Source organism: Filicampus tigris, chromosome 2 (genome assembly GCF_054856515.1).
Source record: "Filicampus tigris isolate MCC_2025a chromosome 2, RoL_Ftig_1.0, whole genome shotgun sequence".
NCBI classification, from domain to species: Eukaryota; Metazoa; Chordata; class Actinopteri; order Syngnathiformes; family Syngnathidae; genus Filicampus; species Filicampus tigris.
Genome location: NC_141218.1, coordinates 17,093,651 through 17,117,014, shown reverse-complemented (window position 1 = coordinate 17,117,014; position 23,364 = coordinate 17,093,651). Strand labels below are relative to the sequence as shown.

General features: G+C 41.2%; 1 protein-coding gene across 4 annotated transcripts in view; it reads right to left on the bottom strand.

Moving 5' to 3' along the window:
• unc5a (unc-5 netrin receptor A) overlaps window positions 1-23,364 on the bottom strand; it is a 175,000-nt gene that overhangs the window by 79,387 nt on the left and 72,249 nt on the right. For all 4 annotated transcript variants that reach the window (XM_086012718.1, XM_086012726.1, XM_086012735.1 and 1 more), the window contains exon 2: window positions 9,827-10,042. In XM_086012718.1, coding sequence (XP_085868844.1) covers window positions 9,827-10,042 — 216 coding nt within the window. The remainder of the gene's footprint in view (window positions 1-9,826; window positions 10,043-23,364) is intronic.

Genomic DNA, 23,364 nt, shown 5'->3' with positions numbered 1-23,364 from the left:
TACATTTTTGTAGATACCAACCCATTAGTCTTACTCCATTTTTTTCCCCAATTTCTGGACTCGTCTTTGTTGTTGGAACCATACATTTCATGAAATTTTGGAAATGTGTAAGTGGCAAAACATTTTTAGCGGAGCAGGTCCAGCATTTTTTGGGATGAATATTGCTATGATGCTTTGCCATGGGCACAGTACTCACAGTCAAAACGGTCCCAAATGAAAAGCACGCATGGCACTGAGGGGTTTGGATTGCTTCCTGTTAAATTTCTGAGGGATTACCTTGTTGTATGAATCTATCAATCAAAATTAAGAATTCTAACACACTCACACATTAAGTGACTCCCCCTTCACTTGCACGTGCACACACGCACACCTAAATACACTGAGCTGACCTGTCTGAGAAGCCTAATAGAACACATTGGCAGATGTCTTATGGGAACAATTCACCTTACCATCTGCTTCGTTGAATTAATCGCCAAATCTTTCCCGGCTCCTTCTCACAGTCAAGGGCAGGATGAAATACAAGTCCCATTATGAGGCAGCTACGAATAATGCATTATCAATTAGTCCCCTCTGCTACTGATCGATGCTTAGCAGGTGGTAAAAGGCCATTTTGTTCATTTAGGACTATATTGCCCCCTTCACTCTGATTGCCTTATTTCCTCCGGTTCATTATCAGATTTTGGTTAAATTGCAACCCTTCGCTCCTCAACCTGCTATTAAAGATCATGTTTAATCACTGCTGTGTGTCCCAACAACCATAAGGGTGATTCCGACATAGTATCACCACAAGGCTTCAAACGCAACAGCGTGAGCTTACAAAAGGAATCTTCTGGAAATTCAATATCGGCATCCATGTGGGTGTGAGAAAGAGAGGAGGGCGGGGGGTGTGACTGATGTATTAAGCACCGAGACATTAAAAGAAAGGTCAGAAATTGTTTAGGCTAAACCTAGATTATCTTCCCTTTGGGTCAGAAATTAAATGTGTCATCACATTACAGTCCAGCATCGAGTCAATCAGAAAAGACCTCCTTTATACAAATTAATCTCCGCTCACTTTCATACATACGCAAGGGGTCCCCCTGTGGTGCCATGACACATTATTAGTTATAATGAGAAAGTGATGGATGGTTTTAAAAGATTTACTGACCACGTCATCGATGGTATTTGGATTAAGAAGGATTGATGGAGGATAGGTGCTGGTGCCGATAAACCCGAGGGTTATAGGGCATGGTTACAGAGGTTCAAAGTTATTAAAAAGTGAATATGGTGCATTGCAAGTTATTAATATTGTGTGTGTCCCCCCCCCCAAAAAAAAAAAAAAATTCATAAAGGCACACAGCAAATCTGTGCCAGTTTGTGATTTTCTGCATCTTCCAAGGCTTGTTGACAACCAGTTCAATCAACAAAGAACACCTCATCGGCCCGGGCCGTTATAAAGCAGTTGCGGAGGTTTATTGAAATAGAAATATGAAATGCATGTATTTTCCACCTGAGAGGCTTTTCTGCAGGGCTGACAATACTGCACAAGGATCAAAATCATTTCCATCAATGCTGGCAGATGAAATGCAAACACAATCAAATCAGTCTGGCCCATAGAAGCATCCTCTGCTCAAATGCCTATCTCCCCTCTCCTCATCATGTGTCTGATGAGAAATCATAGAGCGGGAGAATCCCCTAATCTACGCAAACACACTGTCACTATTGATTTGTTCAGAGGGGATATATCTTTATTAAGACTCACCAGACATCACCGATCCTCCTCTTCCATAAAGGACGACCTGGGAAAGGCACAGAGCCAGCCGAGTCTTTGGAAAACGTCACGGCCACAACAATTGAGATAAGTTAGGTAATAGGAACCGATAGACTCGAGGATGGATCAATAACAAGACATTGATACCAAGAGAGGAAGGACAAATTGTGACATCTCTTTCCCTTTCATGTTCAAAGGAGCTTGTTAAGTCCCTCTGCACGTGTAGAAATGTGGCGTGTCTGTTAAAGTATCCTTCAGCAAGTTACAGAACCTCCACTTGCTCCTGATACTGGGGCCAAAGACTCGTCTATTGTTCATCAGTTCAAACATGGAATCGCCACAATAATACGGTAGAGATCACAAATTCAGACCTGAGTCACTACCTAGAACATAAATGACAAATGCTGCTTTACCAATGCACAGTATCAGCTTGGTTCAGTTCTCCAAGGTGAGGGGCTATCAGTTTTCCACGTGAAAATAACACCGCTCACAAAAACTCAACCGTATTGAACGGACTATTCAGAACGACACAAAAAAACCAACAACATTGCAGAACGACGGCCTCCTTTATTTACTTCACTGTATCAAACTATTGGCAAGGAGAGAGATGATTAACTTGAATGAGTACATCAATAAAACGGATCCCTGTGAAAAAGTAGAAATTATGGAGTATGGAGTTTAATATTTCAGCATCCAGAGCTCTCTACAATGAAGGCAAAACAACAGGCTAAGTCAATGTTAGCATTACTTTTGTCATTGCTAATATATTCAATGATGTTACAATGATAGAGCAGCCATGAATCTGCTCAACCACCGAGGCAAGTAAGCAATGGTTTACGTCATCCATTTGATACTGGCTCAACACACTTTTAGCGCCTACTTTTGCCGACGTAAACGTGTAACTAACAAATAGAGCACGGAACGGAGCAGTATGAAACAAAAGGCATATTAAACATGAAATGTCAAAATGTTACCAGTCACATCAGTAGACGGCATGTGAAACTCTTACGAGATTCGGATCTTGATCCAGTCAGAGTTAAATCCTGTATCTAGTATTTGGAAGCATTTGCAAGGCAATGGCCTCTCAACTATAACCGCAGAGAATTATTGTCCTGACCCTTGTTCACATTGGGGAAAGGGATGACAAACTCAACTCGTCCCTCAATGCCCCAAGGTTGACCCTATCATAGAGAATCAGTGCGATATGACTGATTGAGTCAAAGTTTGAAAGGTGTAATACTGGAAGTGGAAGTTTCACAGCTGGCGCAGTCCTTCTGTGCTTGCGGGATTGGATCAGTTACAGTAAACAAAGTCACTTGATGAGGGCAGAGGTTATGTCCGCCACAGGTCGTTATCCACGTCGGCTACCACCTGAGCCTGTGCGTTTCAAAACAAACCCATCTCCACGTCACATGTGATAGAGGTATTCATTTAAACCGGCAGATACACTGTTATTCGATTCAGCGGTGAGCCAATGGAGTTAGTTGACTATTTCCTCGGCAGTATTGGGCCACACTGTTACATCGCTGAAACAGCCGCCTTTTTGGCATCATCATCTCACTGCTCTGCTATGTGAGGTTGACAGTATCATCAGTCTCTGTGACACGTCGGGTTAGATCTACACAAAAACAAACTGAAAGAATTACAATTTGTGGATTCCATTATTCACTCAACTATAACATATCAATCTAGTCCTCAGTTTCCCTCACAGGAATTTAAATTGATGGATAGACTTTACAGTACAAGAATGTCATTTCTGTAGAACTGATTGTTGATTAATTGTGTCTTGCAGCAATTGCGGTTGTGACCAACAGAGGCATTTACTACACTTTCAGTCTTGAGAAGATTGTGGCCCAAAGGACAACATGAAGTCAGTTATGGAAAATTGTACAATATCCAAGCAGACCTCTGCTATGATATTTACCCGTTTAATCCAGCCACCATTTCCCTTCCCTTTCATCCTCTCCATACTCGGTTGAGAAAATGTAGTTAAATGTCTCGCCCTGTTGCTAACACAACTAACATACAGTACATGAATGGATTGTACACAATACCGCATGTTCGACTATGCGTTATTAGACTGAATGATTTAATTCACTTAATGAAGATTATGAGTAAGAGGAACCTTGCCAAGGAATATCTCATTGTATCCTACATTAGGCGATTTGAATCAATGACAAATGTAACCCCATTAAAGACTACCGCAAGTACCTTTCAAATGAAACCCTATTCGGCTCCTATCTGAGGCTGCAATTCATCTTTATTTCAGACACTGTAGCCATTTTACTGCACCCACTGTCTGGTACCTTCTGCACCCAGATCAATGGCAACTTTAGTCTCTGAATTTAAAATGTTGGTCTTGAGTCCTTCTTTTAGATGGGATGCAGCAGATTGATCTTACTTCTGTGCGTTGTCAGCGCTTTATGATTTATGTCATTTGAAAGGAATTTCTCTTTTGAATTCCCTCAGGTTACATTTATACATGTATGTTAGGGCTGCTCGATTATGAAAAAAATGCGAATCATGATTTTTTCGGTAATAATTGAAATCACGTTTTCATTTATTTTTTGGAACAAAACAAGAACATGTTTAACACTATAATTATGTAAGTTACTTTTGGACCAAACTAAATTCATAAAATTAGTTATAAAATAAACAAAAGGTGCAAATGTGTTCAAGTATGGTTTCCTTGTGTAAACAAACATATTAATTATGCCAATTTTGTAATCGTGGAGTGTAATAATCGTAAATGAATTTCGATGAATTGCACAGCCTTAATGTATGTATATATTTCCATTGAATTATCAGCTAGATCTGGGTCGACTTGTTTCAAACCATAACGTGGCTTGCCCATCGGTTGACAGAAATGCAAAAAAAAAATAAAAAAATGTAAAAGTTAGTATTAAAAATTTGCTTACAAACAAAACTCCCACAATTATGTCTTTGGAATCTGGCAACCAATCAATATTTTTTCGTTGTCTCTAGATGTCATTCTGTAAAATGCAGCACATGTAATTGTCACATCATGCGGTGTTATTATAGCCAGTTATTGCTTTGACATTCAGAATGTCAATTTTAATTCACTGGAACATGTTTTAATTTATGTTTAACATGCACCTGTATTAAGGTAATGCCCCAGGGCTTTCAAATTCTTCGCCACCCAATCAGGCTCTCTTGGGCTACCAGCAGCAATATTTCTTCACTATTTCTTGGTTCAACAAGAACATTTACAGTGACAAAACTAGGCCCACTCTACTGTGACTGTGGGGCAGCTTACCATATATCAAAATATAATATTGATAGTTTGGGGTATTATACCTCAAGCTCTTGTGCAAAAGCAAACTATATGATTGATCATTTCTGGGCCACTCATCCATCAAATAGTGAAATGAAAGATTTTCATATTGAACGTGGGCCACCACCTCCAGCAGTGTTTCGACGCCCATGTGACCACACGGCAACCAACCAATGAAGGAAAGGCTGATATATCAAGCTGTTGTTAGGGAATTTACATGTTGCTCTTGAGCCTATTTCATTCTTCAGTTCTGCTCAGAGTGTGGGCAGAGAACCTAACTAATTCAGGTGGAACTAATCGCAAAGTTCCTCTCAGGCTATTTTCAAAAGATTGTGATTGTCCACTCTCTTCCACCGTGTAAATTGTCAATAAGCTTGGGTTTACATCCAACTCATCATGTTTCCCTCATCATGCCACGGCGTTGATGTCTTCGGCCAGCTTCTGCTGTGACAGAAGTCTTGTTGCCTGGCAACAAATCTAAGTTTGGAGTCCAGTGTGACGACCGGGGTGTGAGGACAGCCTGTCAAGTCTGTACTGCACACCGACGTGGTGCTTTTTCCATAGCTAAATAACTACGCTTCCCAATCCTAACCTTTCAATACACCTCGAGGGTGTATCGGTAAATAACACGCACACGGATGTGAGCTCGTCTCATCTTCCGGCTTGAAGGGGAATTAGAGAGAGCCATCCGTGAACTCCTAAGGGTGGCACTGACATTAAACAGCCGCGGTGTTTGCTAGATCGATGTGGGTGCTTTGGACAGTCATGTGACCTTCACAACTGCACAGCCCCACATGGGAGATACAGTATATACATCAAAGACAGCGCGAGTACAGAGTGACGGCCACTGCTGCGAGGTGGAACTTCACAGAGTGTGAAGACCATGCGGGCAAGACAGAGATTTTTTTGGGGAAGAAAAAATAAATGCTGACTATAAGGGGCTCATAACAATATGATGAATTGGCCCGTTGTCATTAATGGCTGGCAGAGTAACGCCGCATTGGTAATGTGATGTTCCCTCAAAGTGTAGTTTATGGCAGCACTGTGACAACACAATTCATGATCATCTTATCAAAGTTGAGCAGCCAAGTCTACAAGGTCATACCTGGGGAGAAGCCAATGCACTACTGAATATTCACTCAAGAGCCTCCCTCCCATGTATTGAAGTTCATCAGCTCTTTTTGCCCTACTCCTGATGTGGCGCAAAGGGAGGAGTAGAGCAGTAACGTCAACCTGGATTTCAACGTTGCCGTTGAACATCTGAGCCTGTTTGACTGACTGACTCCATGGTACTAAAGCGATTGGTCCAATTAAAAGAAAAGCAGCCATATTCACTGAGCCATTCATTACACGGTTCAGACTAATTAAAGGACTTCAGCGTAATGCTTGTGTGTGTACAAAAGACAGAAGGGGAGCACATATTTGGTCAAGAATACTGTTTACCCAGGCCACAGAGGCTCCTTATTCATGGCTTGTCACTACTTACATACCATGTCCGTAAATAGCGCTGAGCCCTCTAATAGATGTTGTGCATCAATTAGTTGTTGGTGTGACATTTGAACAAATAAACAACTCCCCACAAATAGATGCCTACCAACAGTGCACACAGAAGAATTAGGTGTCGCTAAGGGCCTTATTTATAAAGGCTGAAAACACAGATAAGGAGGGTTGAAGGTTTCCGTAGCCACGTTTTACAGAAGCAATGTTTATAAAACACAACTTGGCGAGAGGAGATTTGTATCTATATGCAAACGATGTAGCTGTCGTATATGCACATTGTGGCGGCAGTGAGGCTTGGCAACCCAAATAGCGTCATGATGAAATGAAGCCAAATGAGTTGCACTCATGTAGCACTGCCTCATATCAAACTACACATTGACCCCCTTCATCACGAAACATGTTATTTGCACTCATAACTAATCCAACTTGATTTGACTTGAAGTATTTAATCATTCCATTCTCTCATATCGTAAGGCGACCAGTAGACAACTGATCAGTCGGCTCAATATTTCAATGGTCTCATTCTCAAAACACCACACTGATGGAGCACACGACTTATGAAATGATAAATCGATTGTGAAAATGTGATTCAAATACAAACATTGTGGTCAATATCAAACTTTCATGTTCAAACAATATCAAACAATGTGGGTTGCTTACAAGATTGGACAGATAAACTTTGTTTTGGTGTGTGCTTGTCTTCTTCAGCCATGTTGTTCAGGAAGATGCAGCACACACACCTCTTTCAAATAAACACCTAGTAATCTCTGCAGTTGAGTGAATAAACACCCCAGACTACTATTATAGTAAATATTGTACTGTAAAAACAAAATGTCCTCTTTTCAATAGGCAGATCCTTTTTAAACCTGAATGATCATTTGTGTGATGCAAGTCAAAACACCAATTGAGGTTAAAAGCCAACATGTAATATGTCATGAAGGTATAGCGCGCAACAAATGAGGGTAACGTCCCTATATTTTGTTTTTAGAATTCTAAATCATGATTATACTGACCTGTACATGGATATATTGTAAAATCTGATCTAAAATTTAGCTAGACAGTCATCGAATGCATACTCTTTTTAACATTAATGAATCTGCAAGAAAAATCATATTTTCATATATGCTCAATTGCCAACATTGGTGAGAGAATATTGTGGTACATTATGACTACAAAAGGAAAGTCATGATTTTGTAACATCTAATGAGGTGGTGACCACTGTATTTCTATTCCTCTTACGCATGTAGCCAGTGTGGTCATACAGCAGTAGGGGTGTAACGGTACGCTAAATTACATTTCGGTTCAGTTCGGTTTCTTGGAAACTTATAAATATTTTCGGTACAAAAAAAACATTTTTTTAAAAAAATTTGAAATGATGACAAGTAAACAGAGCATTTTTTTTTAGAAGTAAAAATAAAATAAAAGCGAACCATTCAGGTGATATTCTAAGAAATTACACCAGAATATAAAATACACTAACAATAAAGATCTCTTAATTTTGTAAATTTTTAAGACACAGAAATCTTTGAACACTCAGCAGCAACAGCCTATGACAAATTTAAGTATTCAAGTTAAAGACAAGTTGTCATTACAGTACATGTATCCACTTTTGGTGATGAAAAAATACATACAATAACAGTTACAATTATTGCTAATTATATTAAAATTGTTTTTATTCTGAAAAAGAATACAATAACTTGAAAAAGGCTTTATGAAATTATAGACACTTTTTAGGCATTGAAATCTTTGAATGTTCAACAGCGTATTGTAACGAATTGGGTTATCTGTGTGGTTGTGGTCAGATTTGTGTTTTGCTGAGTTGTGATGTTTCCAAGGTTCATGAATGCATCGTACGGCTAGCAGCGGAGAACAAAGCCGTTTTAAGTGCATTATTTTAGACGTGCTACCTGCCACGTAGCTGCCGATCTCATGTAGCAATGTCGGAACACAACTTTGGGACTTATACATGTACCTTTCCCCATCTGCGATTTTAACAGGAAAGCCAGAATGTTCCCAAACAGGAGACCGCAGTGTACTGGGGGACCTTCGAGCTGGCTTGTTTGTGTATGCCATAATAATGCCATTTATCCACGCATTTATGATTTATCATGGCTTCTGGCGTACTGGCTCCTATTTTGTGCCGCCACTCTCCTCTCCCGCGAGCAACAGTCACAAGCGTCCATGCGTAAGCTCGCGCTAATAATAAAAACTGATCAGAAACGGTACTCAAGTGGACCGAACCGAACATGTCATACCGAAACGTATTCATACACCCACGTATACCGTTACACCCCTATACAGCAGTGACATGAACTAGATGGAAATGTATTATTTTTCTGACGCAACTTCTGCTCTGCAGTTGGGCAACAAGGCAAATAAGCTCCAATACTGCAGAGAACTGAAGCTTAAATCATAACTCAAAGTCACTCACACTGCAGAGAATTAATAATAATTAAAAAAAAACATATATATATATATATATATATATATATATATATATATATATATATATATCCTAAATTTGATTTTATTGGGGAGCATGAAAATGTTCTGGCACAGGAGGGGAGGAGAAGTCAGTACAAACAAATCAATGGTTCAGCGCGGTAAAGGAATTTTATTCATCTGTGTCAGAATATTGAAGCAAGGAAGAATTAATTCTGCTACGCCCTTAACATTTTGTCTGATGTAGTAAGATGGAACCTATTTAAGTCTTAAATACCAGCTAAATCTTTTGGTGTTTAATACATGACCAAGACAGGTTCCTACTAGACACATTTTAGTACAAAGACTGATGTGCATAGTTTGCTTAGTTATTGTGGACATTTGCATGTGCTCCCTGTTGCCTCTGTGAAAACCTGTCATTAGCACATGTCAGATGTCAGGCTGCGAATGGGTGGCTTGCATTGGCAGATCACTGCTGAATCACACAACGTCAGTGTCGTGCATGTTTATGGCACTGATGGCGGGGGACTGCAGCACGACGGCGGGGGAAAAAAAAAAACCAAACAGGGCTCCAAGGTGATTATGGCGATTTCTGAGACTGAAACCAATGTGCTTATTATGATCCTGGCGAGCTAAATAGGCTGGCGGACAAGCCGAGAGCCTGATGGAGCACGCTAATCAGGAGAAAATTGCAAACTTTCCTTCACCTCCCCGCCTTGCCTTGTATCATAATCAAAAATGTTACACAAGGCACCACAACACATCCATTGAAATATACAAAATAAAGTTTACTTGTTTCAGATAGGTTCTTTAGCCTGACTACAAAATGGTTTATGTACCTGTTGCTGGGTCCACAGTCCGCACAATCAAGTGGTCATCCTGGTGAACCCACTCGCCGTTACACTTGAAGTAGATCTGTGTCGCAGGAGTGGATCGGCAGGTGAGCATTACTGGCTTGTTTTTCACTATGAACTCATCCTCTGGTTCCACCAAGAAGTGAGGTAACAGGTCAGAGAAGGCTGCAGGTTGTGTCGCTGTGGCGGCATGCTCTGCACCTTGAGGGAAAAAGAAAAAGGTTTCAGAAGCAAGCCAAATACAATATTGATTTATTTACCTGAATTCTGGAGAGCTAGCAATTGTGATCACTTCACGAGAGGGAAATAAAAAAAAGCAGACAAAAATATTTGTCTCCACAAAATATGGAGTTGGTCACCCATTTCTCAGATGTAAACTGCTTCTACTCTTCTGGGAACATTTTAAACCAATTCTGGAGGACCTCCATTAGAACAGGGCCTGACTAAGAAACTCTGTCTAGTTCATCGCAAAGGTATTTATCATAGTGTCGAGGTTAAAGGGGAGTTGAAAAAATGTTAAAACTAAGTATTAACCTGAAAGTAAAGCAAAAAACAAAACCAAAAAAAATTAAAGAAATATTCCACATCTGCTATCAAGTGGGCATGAGACTAGCAAAAAGAATTAGCGCAAAGGACCACATGCAGCTGAGGATTCTGATGGTTCGGCTTTGACGGGGTATTAGCAACATATTTGCCTGACAGTTAAGTTCATCACCTCATTTTGATTTTAACTGATTGTAAATTCCTCAAAACTAAAACTTCAACCCGATAGTGTTACTATGACACTAAATGCTATTAGGAATAAGTCATGCTACCAACATAGCTAACATTTTCCTTTAAAGTGCTAATACTAGCTTAGAATGGCGAGCACTGCTATTTTGGTCATTTGACAGCGTTCTCTGTTACTAAATCACAAATACGCACTTTCATAATAGCATGGGCATGTTTGAGAAACTCTCTTATGCTCGTCATTGGGGGGGATTGCAAAATTAGGAACTTTAAGGAGAACTAACAGACATATTTGCGATTTTAGATACAAGTACTTGGAACAAATCTAAGAAGCAACGATTAAGGACAATATTAGTTATACCTTGGCCAAATTTAGCATTGAAGGGCATCTCGTTACGTTAAATAGGTATCGTTTAGCTGATAATACAAGAGAAAGTTACGTTTGACAGACATTGTTTTGTTATGCTTCAAAAATGATTCAGAGCTTTGATAATTTTAGGGAAACATTCTCAAGAATCCTGATAACCTCTAGCCTGAAACTATCTGAAAATTTGGGGTTAGTTAATTTTTCACAAAGGGGAATCTTTTTATAAAAACAGTCACATTAAAACGCAATGAGAAATTTCAATTGCAATTGTTTTCTTTTCAACAGCAGCTTCATTATATTAGGTGCAGGCGTTTTTGGGTCGGATTGAGGATCTTATTTGTGCAAGTCTGGTCAGGTTGTGCAACTAATGGGTCAAATTGTATGGATTGCGGAGGCTTGATACGGTATTGAATATCAGACCAGATCGCAAAAATAGATCTGAGCAGGAGTGCAACACAGTAATGGCAGTTTTTAGTGGAGAACACTGACATCCACATCTTATTAAAAGTAGTAAAGGCAAATTACTTAAATAACGAGCTGCCATCATGATTGATATCTGACACTGTATGTATTGCAAAGGGAAAGGACATGATACATGAGAATCATGTATATCTCGTCACACCCCGAGGTAAAAATTTAAAAGGCAAATGACAGATGGGCAGTGATGGTGAAAGAGAGAGAGAGCAAGTGTGTGACGCGGAGCACAGTTGGCAATGACAGAGCTTGGCCTTGTGTGCTCTTGGCGGGATCAGTTCATGTATTCACTCTAGCTCTTAATCACAAGCCTTTAAAAATCACTGTTGATGGACCGTTGGCCATAAATCATGTCAGCGACTAGGCCACTTCAAACAGTGTTATATGACTCTCTCTTCAACCAGGACCCTATCTCTACTCATGTTCTGCGAGAGTCAGTCAACATAAAATGTCATCAGATACACACAGTAGATGTTTTATTCCTTTGATATGCTGTATGGCACCTTAAGGCCTGCCGTGAAGGAGGGCAACTACATCGGCACTGTTCAGAGATGCAGAAGCTGTCCGTTAGGAGCACAACGGTACAAATGACAGCTGAGTTCTGCACTTGCCGGAAAACGAAGAGGACCTCTGAATGTGACAAGGAAGCCTGCGGCACAGCGCAAACGTTGATTCTCTCCAAAGATTTTTGAAGCTAAAGTGGGAGGGAGCGGACACAGGAGTAGAAAGTAGGAAATAACCTTTTTACGCCACAGCCACTCATGGGAGGCCAGTAAATCCCCAAATAAAACCCTTTTAAGGGTAGATATTAATTTACTGCATTGAATCCAATATGGCTGACAGAGCGGGCATTAACAACTTTCTCCATCACTCCCCATACAGCAGCAGACGACGGAAAGCCTCATCTCGCCTAATGAAATGGCAGCGCTTGTGATGACCTTTCGCTCCATTCTTCCTCCCCGCCGCAGCCTCCTCCATGCGGCTCGCTGATGTTCATGTCACAGATGATATTAGATAGCATCGTAAACACCAATCCTTGGATAAAGACATTTTACAGCAGTTCTTCCCCCACAACACAATGCCTCTCCTTTTGGTAGCCCCCTCATGTGCTGAGTTGCTAATCTATCAGGATGAGATACACTGTAGCACACCATTGCCGCTGAACCCCATTAATGTTTCGTGTACATGTTTAACTCTTAATGAAAACTAAATGTGCTGTGTCCGATGAAGGACATGCATCACTTGCTGACACACAGTCTTTTTCCAATTTTCTGGGCCCATTTTAGGATCGGGGGAGGAAAATTAACATGACAGCTAAGTATTGAGTACAACCAAGCTGCCTGACGATGCATGTTTGCGTCGACTGAAAGTGTCAAAGTGTTGAGGCTAAGGCCTGGGCACTACACGACTATTTTAAACAAGAGCCAACATTTAAAGGGGAAGTCAATCCAAGCATATTTTTTTCAATAATATGTTCTATATAGGCGCACTAGTTGAAAGTGGACATTCTGATTATTACAGGAAGTCCTCGAATTACGACATACGAAACCCTACGATGTTTCGACTTTCCGACGCCCGCGACTCTTACGCCATTTTGTTCCCAGCACCATAGTGACTACGTTTACATGCAGTCAATATTCGGTTTCAAGGAGAAGTCAACCCAAACATTTTTTTTTAATTTAAGAATATACATTTTGGGATTTAAGATTATATTCTATGCAGGCCCACTAGTTGAAACAAGGCATTTTGATAAATATTGCGTTTATGAAATAAGACTTAAACCACACGTTTTTAGCCATCTCTGGGGGTGGCCATTTTGTCACTTCTGTTGACTGAAAATGACATTACGACTGCTCAGGACTCAGGTAACGACCATTCGCGGCTGACTTGCTTTCTGAAGCTGAGCCGTGATTGGTCGTTATCTGACTCCTGGGCAGTTGTGATGTCATTTTCAGTCGACAGAAGTAACAAAATGGCCGCCCCCCGAGATGGCTAAAAGCGGGTGGATTTGCTGATATTCCATAAATGCAATATTCATTAGAATGCCTTGTTTCAACTAGTGGGCTTGCATAGAACATATTCTTGAAAAAATATGTTTGGATTGACTTGCCCTTTAAACAAGAGTGCTCATAAGCTACCAGTGCAGTTTGGTTCAGCAGGGTAGCTTGGTAAATGCTGATCAGGATTGCGCTTCCACCAGGCATGTGTAGGAAGGATGGCTGAATGATAAGTGCATCTTTTTTCCTGCATCTATTTCTAGAGCACTTTAATAACAACCACAGCAACTTAAATACCATACACCATCAGTGAGACAGCTTGTAATTCATAATTAAACAGTCATACTGGCTGAGAAAACCTTCCATTGTTCAAAGTATTTTTTATTTTCTTTTTCTTGGTACAGGGAGGAAGTGGGACTTTCTGGTGTCAACCTGTCAACGGAGACACACAAACTTGACACGTCACAAGCCAATGCAAGCCTTCAGCTAACCAACAATGAGGTACTGAAAAATGTCTCTCACAATAAAATGTAATAATAAAAAGAAAACTATAACGCTTTAGACAAGAGTGACAAGTCCACAGATAACAGTTCATGTCACATTTTCACATGGATAGTAATTACAGTCCCATCGTACATATTGCATTTTTTTTTTTTTAATTTCTGCCTAAGGCTGCTGATCACTGAGCGATGCATCGGAACTCCACTCTATAATTTTAAATGTACCTGTGGATGAAATAGTGAAGCTTGTGCTAAAAATCTAAACAAGCAACATACGTACGTAAAAACCGTGCCAAACAAACCATGAGAGTAACTCACTGTGGTGACGCCTGATGGGACAACCCGAAAGTCACAATGACAACATAAGTAGTAAAGTTTGCAGCGATCTTGCTTTTCCAAACTGCCGACGGGGACACTACTCATGTGACATGACCAGTCTCTAACTTCCAGGGTTGCTCCATTTTGGACTTAACAGCTTTGTTTTCTGTATTAAACTTGTCTATTACTATTATTAAGGAGACAGTAGACTCTGTGAGAATGTTTGGAATTCCTGTTTCAATGCCAGTGATGTGCGTTAGGATGAATAATGCCGCAAGAGGAGTTGCCATAGCACATGTCTTCAAGGATGCAACTCACCATCCTGAATCAACAGCATCTCTGCTCGGTTGCTATGCTGCAAACTCCACTTTGCCTCAATCACTTCAAGATGTGATCAATCACTCAATTGGGCGCAATCAAGAAAAATCCTTAATGATTCTTTAATCAACCATTATGCCAATCCCTCATCTGATGGACCATGACAGCCCTACAACTTAAATAGATTTCTAATTGGAATGGCAAACCTATCCAGCATCTAAAGAAATCTAGGTTTGAATATCAAAAACTTGAAGTTGAACACAAATAAACCCCAAAAGCCAAAATCTCTTTGGCAGAAAGTGATCACAAAGTGATCTTGTAATAGTCTTTGTGACCATGGTCATTAACCAGTGTGGCCAACCCTGCGGACTGCCACAGGATGACGAGGTCATCTCAAAAACACTGGACCAGACTCACCTTACACCTGTCAGCTAATGAGTCTCAACCAAAAATGCAAAAAGACCAGCTGACATGATGAAGGCCTGATGAACATGTGACAGCGTGAACTCACCTCTGGCTTCTCATTTGAGGGTCACATTGAGCACTTAACTGCACTTGGATGCTCCCCACTTGGTGTTTTGCGTGTGAGCCCACTCCTGTGTTGGGGGTTAGTCTTGCATTTAACGACACGCACTTTGGGCTAATGAGGTCAAACACGTCATTTCTTTTGAAAAGGAAATTGTCATTTTATGGGAGGGCATTCTGGTCACGCACTGCTTTATATCAAACCCATAATGAAGGGCTGATGTGTCGTAAATTGTCTTAGATTATTGTCATGGCACAGTGTACTTCAAAGTCAACGTACACACACAAACAGGCACACACACACACACACACTCAACACAGTGGGAGTATCAGCCACTTAACAGAGTCCTTGCAGGTCAATGCAGAAATCAAATCGACATACAGCAGCACCGCATCAGTTTCCGCTGAATGTGATTGGCTCAAACCACAATCTAAATCAATCTACATCAAAAGCCGGGTATTAGCCAAGCACAATGAAGGGTGCCATGTCACCATTCGATTTCATTGAGAGGACATTCTCGTCCACTTTTACATCACCCATTTCTAACCGAAAGAGAAACATTTAATGCTAACCAAAGGAGGGATGCAACATACAGACTTGATATTTGTCTGCAGCTGCTCTTCCCTCAAGAGACATTTCAACTGACCTAAAATACACAAAACAGCCCACACACAATCCCAACAAGGGTGCACCAGCTGCCAGTGTTCCGAGCCATCATGTCCATGGCAGATTTCCCCTCTGCACATGGGCCACAACATCTCCTCGGTCCAGCTGACCATGTCGACTCCCCAATGGGGCACTGACTACATGCACAAGAGATGAAGTGGAAAAGGCACTGCCAAAAACAAATAAAGAAATACAAATAAAGATACTTCCTTACAGGACATTACACTAATCTAGAGTCAGGTCGAACTCCGTTTGTTATATTCTCATTTATTTGCCACCACGGTTCCACAAATCATCTTGTTTTACCACCATTTGTAAAATAACCCTTTAATTCTTTAATTTCTTTCATAATCGTAGCACAAAAATACTGACTGTAAAACAGTATAAGGATGTCAGCGGGGCTAAAACTGAGAAAAAAATAAAACCATCCTACTGTTTTTCCCTCCCATGGCAACAGTAGTCAGCGTGTATAAACAGAAATCCATAAGTTAATTTGATATCTTAATTTTTTAAAAACAAAACATTGACTTGCAAACTTAATTTGACGATGAAATCGAGCCACGGAACTTAAATTTGTGTTGACAAGTTTATTGCAGACCAGCATCAGGAAACTGCTAATTATAATTAAAAACAGATAAAAAAAAACAGGCAGTATGCAATAATGCATTTTTGCATAAACAAAGTTGCTGTTTACTAGGGATAGAGAGATATCGGCCGGGCCGATTATAGGTGCCGATACTGGGCATTTTGATGAATATCGGCTGGTATGACTGATTTATGAGACCTTTTATTGGTTAGAACATAGTTTTGTTCATGTGAGCAAGCTACTTTTGTTTTCTCTGCTTTGCTTTTGAATGCTGTTAACTGTTGTGTTTGTAAATGCTTGTAGGTGTTGTGTCTTTGCTTGTGTGGAGCACATTGAGTTGCCTTGTATATGAAACAATGCTTTATAAATAAATACTGCCTTGCCTTTTACTGAAAATGAACATCGTCTCGAAAGATCAGTTATCGGCCACCTTGACTACTTATAATTGGTATCGGTTGGGGCTCTGAAAAAAACCAAAATAAAAACATATCGGTCTCTCTCTGCCGTTTACCGAACCACTTGATTAATCTGAACCATTTTTAACGGCAAAAACATAAACATGCATATAGTAACAGCTGTGCTGATTGTGCTTTTAACAATCGGACACATTTCTCATTCTGCTCATAATTTAAATACTTAAAATTGTTAATGTGTGCATGCTCATTGTGAAATATGACATGAAATATGAAATTGACGCATAAATGCTGTAAAATACATAATTGCGCAACACTTGCTGCCTCAGCCGTAGTATGGTACCTGTATATTCATCGGAGTAGGGTTTTCGGAATTGATTGATTTATTATAGTTTTATAGCATCATGTGCCCAAAGGAAAGGCATCATTGAGCAAATAGGAGCATGATCTACATCACAGTGACGAGCGGCAGCTGTAACACATGTTTTATGACACCATCACAACCTCTTAGAAATTAATACAATTACAGCGACTATCCAGAATAATCAACCATTTCATGTGAGGCTGTCATAAAACACAAAGCTGCCATAAACGTGCATTTGGTTAGATGAATCAGCTCTCCAGTTGCTTTTAAACCTCTCTGAATATATTTACTGAGCAATCACCCTGAATTTTGAGCATGAGTGGAACAGGAATGTTGCTTATGTTAAGTTAAAAATAGTATAAGATAAGCGGCTGACAGAGTAAACAATGCAAGTGATCAAACGCAGGAAGAGAAACAAAAATGGGATGTTAAAAAAAGCCAGATATAATAGAGTTCACGGTTGAGTGATGACAAATATTTACCTTCACATGTCAGAAACTCAAACATTCTGCAACGAAAAAACATGCATTCCAAGAGCTGGGGGGCGGGGAAATCAAGGCTTTTTGTGCAAACATACAACATGGAATGAAGAAAGATTCAAGATGACTGAAGCAAACTGCTCTCTCAATCAGACAGTGGGAAATGAAGGATTATGTATGTACATGATGACGCGGGCTTGACAAGAAAAGCTGGAAGACGTACATGCAGAGCTGGGCACTTGACCCTTTTTTGCCGGTCCAGCCGCAACCCTCCACCATTGACCCCTCGACCCCCCCGTCCTTATTCATAAAAATTATCACCCCCTGCCCCATTCCGCCCCCCCAAAAAATTTTAAAAACGTGCATGACGCCGCCGCGAAAGAGATGCTAACGGCAGAGGTTTATTTAAAGATGATTACCTGGCTAATTTACAATTCGAACCCGCTGTGGACACGCTTCAAATGCGCCGGTAGTGCTTACCCAACTGCGTGTGCTTACTTGCATTGCGAGCCCCGGGGTTGGATTTGTCATATTGTATAATTATTTGGGTCCAGCAGACGGCCAGAAGTCGCAGTCAACAAGTTACTTATTTATTTTGCACACTTCCCCTCCTTCACAGTCTTCAAAATAAAAGCATACCAGCAAAGCACTATACACAGCAGGTTCGCTACGGCGTATTTCCGGAAGTAGGGAAGACGAGACGGAAGAAGTGCATGAACTCCACCTTGATGTGCCGGCGTCATCCTTGAGTGCTGCGTGCAGCTTGACTATACTCGTGGACACAAGTTGTTTTGAAACAGTTGTGTTCCAAGTCGGGGGGCGTCGCTTCAGAAAGACATCGAGAACAATGGCTATTGTACCTACTACAACCATAAAGGGACTGAGATGACTAGACGATGCATTTAATTTTATTGCGGAAACGATCTGGAAGGGGCAGGGGCGGGGGGCTGACAAATTTTTAAAAAAGGGCTGGACTAAGCATGGCCTGAAGTGGATTTTAGTCCGGCCCACTAATCGGTCCTCACGCGTGTTACCTAAGAGGTAACGTGGGCGAGTAGCTTCTTTTTACACATGCGCCACTGCCAAACTAGTTTGTTTTGCAGCAGCAGCGAGCTGCATGCTGCATCGTCTCTCTCCTCTCCGTGTGGGAAACTGTATGTCATCGCAACATGTGACATAATGGACCGATCAGAGCAGCAACAATTCCTGATGTGTGCGTGGCATGTGTTGCAGGCCAGTTGCCAACAGCACAATGCGTCGGTCATGTGAATCAATGCGGCAGTTGTCGCTATCGCCGTTGCGGGAATAGAAAGAAGCCTAAAAAGAAGCCTTTCACCGAGTAGGCTGAGATGAAATTTGGCCGCCTCGCGACCACGTCACACGCGTGAGGACCGATTAGTGGGCCGGACTAAAATCCACTTCCGGCCATGCTTAGTCCAGCCCTTTTTTAAAAATTTGTCAGCACCCACACCCTGCTCCAAAACTGGGCAGCCGGCCGGGCCGGAGGGTCCGACCGGTCCAGCTCACGGACTGCCCAGCTCTGCGTACATGTATGTGTCGTTATGCTCGCCGTGGAGCTAATCAATCAGCGGCAACACCGAGAGATAACGCGCCTTAGAGAGACATTCAATAAACATGTAGCACAGCAACCTAATCACATCCCATTTGTGTCAGTCGCGGAAGGAGGTGGAGATGGCGACATCGGAAAAGATGGAAAGACGGCGACTTGAAGGACAGAAGGACGAGCCGGGGCGGGGGAGGAGAGAATAGAAATGGTTCAAACTCATTATTGCAATTTCCCTCCATTCAAATGAATAGAAAATTGGCTGCTAAAGCGTGTACATTGATGCAGGCCTGTACATCTGTGCGCATACATTAACTCCCGATACTAATGATGCGCTGCAGACACCAGAGCACGATGACAGTATTTCCATGACAGATGTGCTCCAGAGGCTCGGGTCACATCATCAACTTTGAGAATTGCCTTCAAAAGCTTCTCGCATAAATCACCTCACGGGCAGCGTTTTCAGTGATTAAATGGCGTTTCGGGCTGTGTCAAATAACGTGTCCAAAGGAAAATAATTGAGCTGTTAGTTTTGTAAATAAAGTTCACAATAGATTAATGAGCCTCGTCACTTTTCAATAGGAGCACTCACAGCTGCTTATTGAGCTTGTTGGTTTTTATTTAACACATTTTCCTGTTATCTATATGAAGCAGCATCTCAGCGGGGTGTCACAGCCCCCCCAACTACCTCGCTGGACGTTCTCTCGAAAGACTCATTTTTCTTGAAACCTGCGAGACCCTTTCAGGTGGTTGGTGTTCATTAAAAGAGATGACATTTTGAGTCGCCTGTTAGTAAGGCAGCTCGCGCATTTGGTTGTGCAAATGTGTGTGCGCGCGTGAGCGAGAGAACAGCTGGGAGTCTAAATTTGTGTACAGTACATAACAGCAAGCGCGCTAACACGAGAGGAATTGATTCTTTCCGATTTAGTTACGTGAAAAAACCTTTGATGCGACAACTGTCTGAGAAGCGTCATTAACATTGTGAGTCCTCCGATTGAATGAAATATCCGCTGGCATCCATGCGCTGCCAAAGATGATACAGGACCATCCCCCGCCGTTGCATCCTCCTCGCCGCTTATGTTGTCTCAACGTGCCATTTGCTTGTCACTTTACCAAATAATGCAAAAGCTACCAGGTGCTGTTTCAACAAACATGAGCAAGTCCCCCCAGCTCTGTTCTCGTATCCGTTTTCTTATAGTGGAAAAAACACTGACCTCAGTGAAGAGTCATAGTGCTAATGGAATATAATCTAGAAGTACAGTTCAGAGTGGTATATAAGAGCAGACATTTGGCCTTAAAGTGGAAATCAATCCTAACATTTTGTTTCAAGAATATGTTCTATGCAGGCCCACTAGTTGAAACATATTGCATTTGTGGAATAAGAGTTAATCCACCCGTTTTTAGCTATCTCTGGGGGCGGCCATTTTGTCACTTCTGTCGACTGAAAACGACATCACAGTTGCTCAGGGTTGAGGTAATGACCGATCGCGGCCCATCAGTTTTCTGAAGCTGAGCCGTGATTGGCTGTTACCTGAGACTGGAGCATTTTCTGATGTCATTTTCAGTCAACAGAAGTGACAAAATGGCCGCCCCCTGAGATGGCTAAAAACTGGTGGATTTTGCTGCTCAACTCTTTTTCCACAAACGCAATATTTATCAGAATGCCTTGTTTCAACTAGTGGGCCTGCATAGAATATATTCTGGAAAAAAATATGTTCGGGTTGATTTCCACTTTAAAGTGGACAGCTCATTTCACATGTTTCCACAGTCATATTGCAATCAGTGTCCTTAAACCAAGGTTTATTCACTGGCTGCGGCTCAGAACAAACCCTGCTCTAAATATTGCAGTTACGATGGATTCGCCCGGATCCTCATTTCTTAGTCCTTATTAAACAAGTGCAGTGAGTTTAATTAGTCGGGGGAGACTGTGCAAATTTTCAAGACTGATTCCGAGATGGTCAACTCCCACTTGTCACGCAGAGTAAAGGACACATTAGATGTTTGTCAGCTTCCATTTTCTGACATTTCAGAAAGTCAGTCAGCAGTGAGAATTACCTTGCAGTTGAAACAGAGTTACGATTAGATTAGCAAACTTTGTACCTTTTCCTCTCACTGTGCCTGAGCAAAACGGATCAGCACGTTCAAGTTCACGAAATATGTTGCATGTGGAAATTCAGTAATCTCCCCAGCATCCAACAGCCCCGTCCACACGCCCATTTCAGTGCTTGCACAAAGCGGATGAACAGTAGGTAGTGTTCAAATCGTGTTACGAAGGGTGCTGTGGTGTGTCTGGGCCTTTTTTTTTTTTCCTGCACAGCTCAAGGCACCATATTTGGGACGCATGTTGCTTTGGCCTTCGTGTTGTCATATCATTACCATTCCTAGTTCCAGCGGTAACACCCTCTCGTAATTTGGTCTTCTTTTGACGCGATGACGGCTAGAGGACTTCAGTGTAACAACAACAATGACCCGAAAATGACTGAACAACCTCATACACAGCACGTCGCTCGTTAGCTTTGACATTGGGACTTTGGTGATTTACTTCTCACGCAGATTTGCAGGAAAAAAAAACCAACGCGCTTCAAAAGCACAAAGATTTTTTGGGGAGTAACCCACCATGATTTTCTCAAGTATTGTCTAATCACTACAAATTGCTTTATGCAAAAAAAATAAAATATGTCAGGTTTAATTTCAGCCAATTCCATTGACCAACGTAATGGCTCAGAATTAATATTTGTTCCCCAAATGTGTCCTCTTCACAAGTATTTTACTTGATCAGTTGTGACGAAATATAACCGAAGGTTTCATCATGTACAACAATTAAATTCACAAGCACAATGAAAAAGTGGCTCATGTAGTGCGATTTCAACGCACAGAAGCTCACAACATGACAGTTTTTCCATGGAAAATGGTTTTTGAACAAGGCCACATAATTTGCAAAGAACATCTCAAAAGGAAGCTCTACTTGCCATAACCTAGTTGAAAATGCACAATGTCAAGAGGTGAAAAGGGTTACATATAAAAGTGACAGGAGCACAGTGAACCGTAAGTCAAGGCAGTTGACCACTATTGTGACAGAAACCGACAGAATTCAAGGCTGAAGATATTATTTGACTCAAATCAAATATAATGTAAGAATTTATCTATTTCATAAACATTCCACAAATGTGTTTTTATTTCTTAGAGAAATGAAAATAATGCCTGCATTCTTAAGTGCAGTACAATGAAGCCCATGCAGTGAGAAAAGCTTTTAGGAGGATTCCACATGGCTTTACTCCTAATATAAAGGAGTCACCTGTTTGGGCTTGATGCATTTCAGCCACAGAGATTTGAACAATTTCTGACATAAGCAGACACAATCCTCAGAAGAAGTGAGGCTGTTAGGAGGGGCGGACAAAGTCGTAGTCTTTGCCATCCCGGGCACGCACCAGCCTTTGGATTTCAAGACTCCTTGTGCTTAGTCGGAAATGAGGTTAAACTCGAACCAAGTTGATTACAGCAGAAACAGACAGGCGGGGAAAGGAGGAATTCTTAAATCGTTGACATTGTAGAAAATAATGAGAGGAAAGAGGAAGGCAAAGCCAAGAAACTATTAAGATTATCAAGTTAATCCTTTAATTACCGGATATGCCTACAGCTAAAGTGAGCGGTTTTGCATTTTGTATTTCACAAGTGTGGAACAATTTCCTTTGCATCACTTTAGGTAGACTGCCAGAAACGTCAGGAGGAGTGAACCTGAAATGAGTAGTTTCCAATTTGGCTTGTAAATTATATTGTTTGTAATGCTGGGGGAAAAAAAACATTCAAATTGAAATTAAGTCAAAATGTTTAAATAGTAGTGTTGGCTGAAACATGTGCAGAGAACTTGGGTAGGTATAATGACTTAATTGATGCTCAAGAATTGAGTCGATTATCATTGCTGGTTGTGTCTTGGAAAAAAAAACCATTAACACAGAATATAATGCTTTATAGGATTTAGTTGTTGATTCAGTTTGAACTATTTTGTGGCCTAAAGAAGAACTTGCCAGCTACATCCTTACAACTCCTCTATAGATTATAACACAAGTTCAGAACATTGCCATTAGGGTTGGAAAACCACCCCATTTTAGCCATCTCACGGGGCGGCCATTTTGTCATTTCTGTGGACTGACCATGGCTCAGGTAACGACCAATCAAGGCTCAGCTTCAGAAAACATGTCAGCCGTGATTGGTGAGCCCTGAG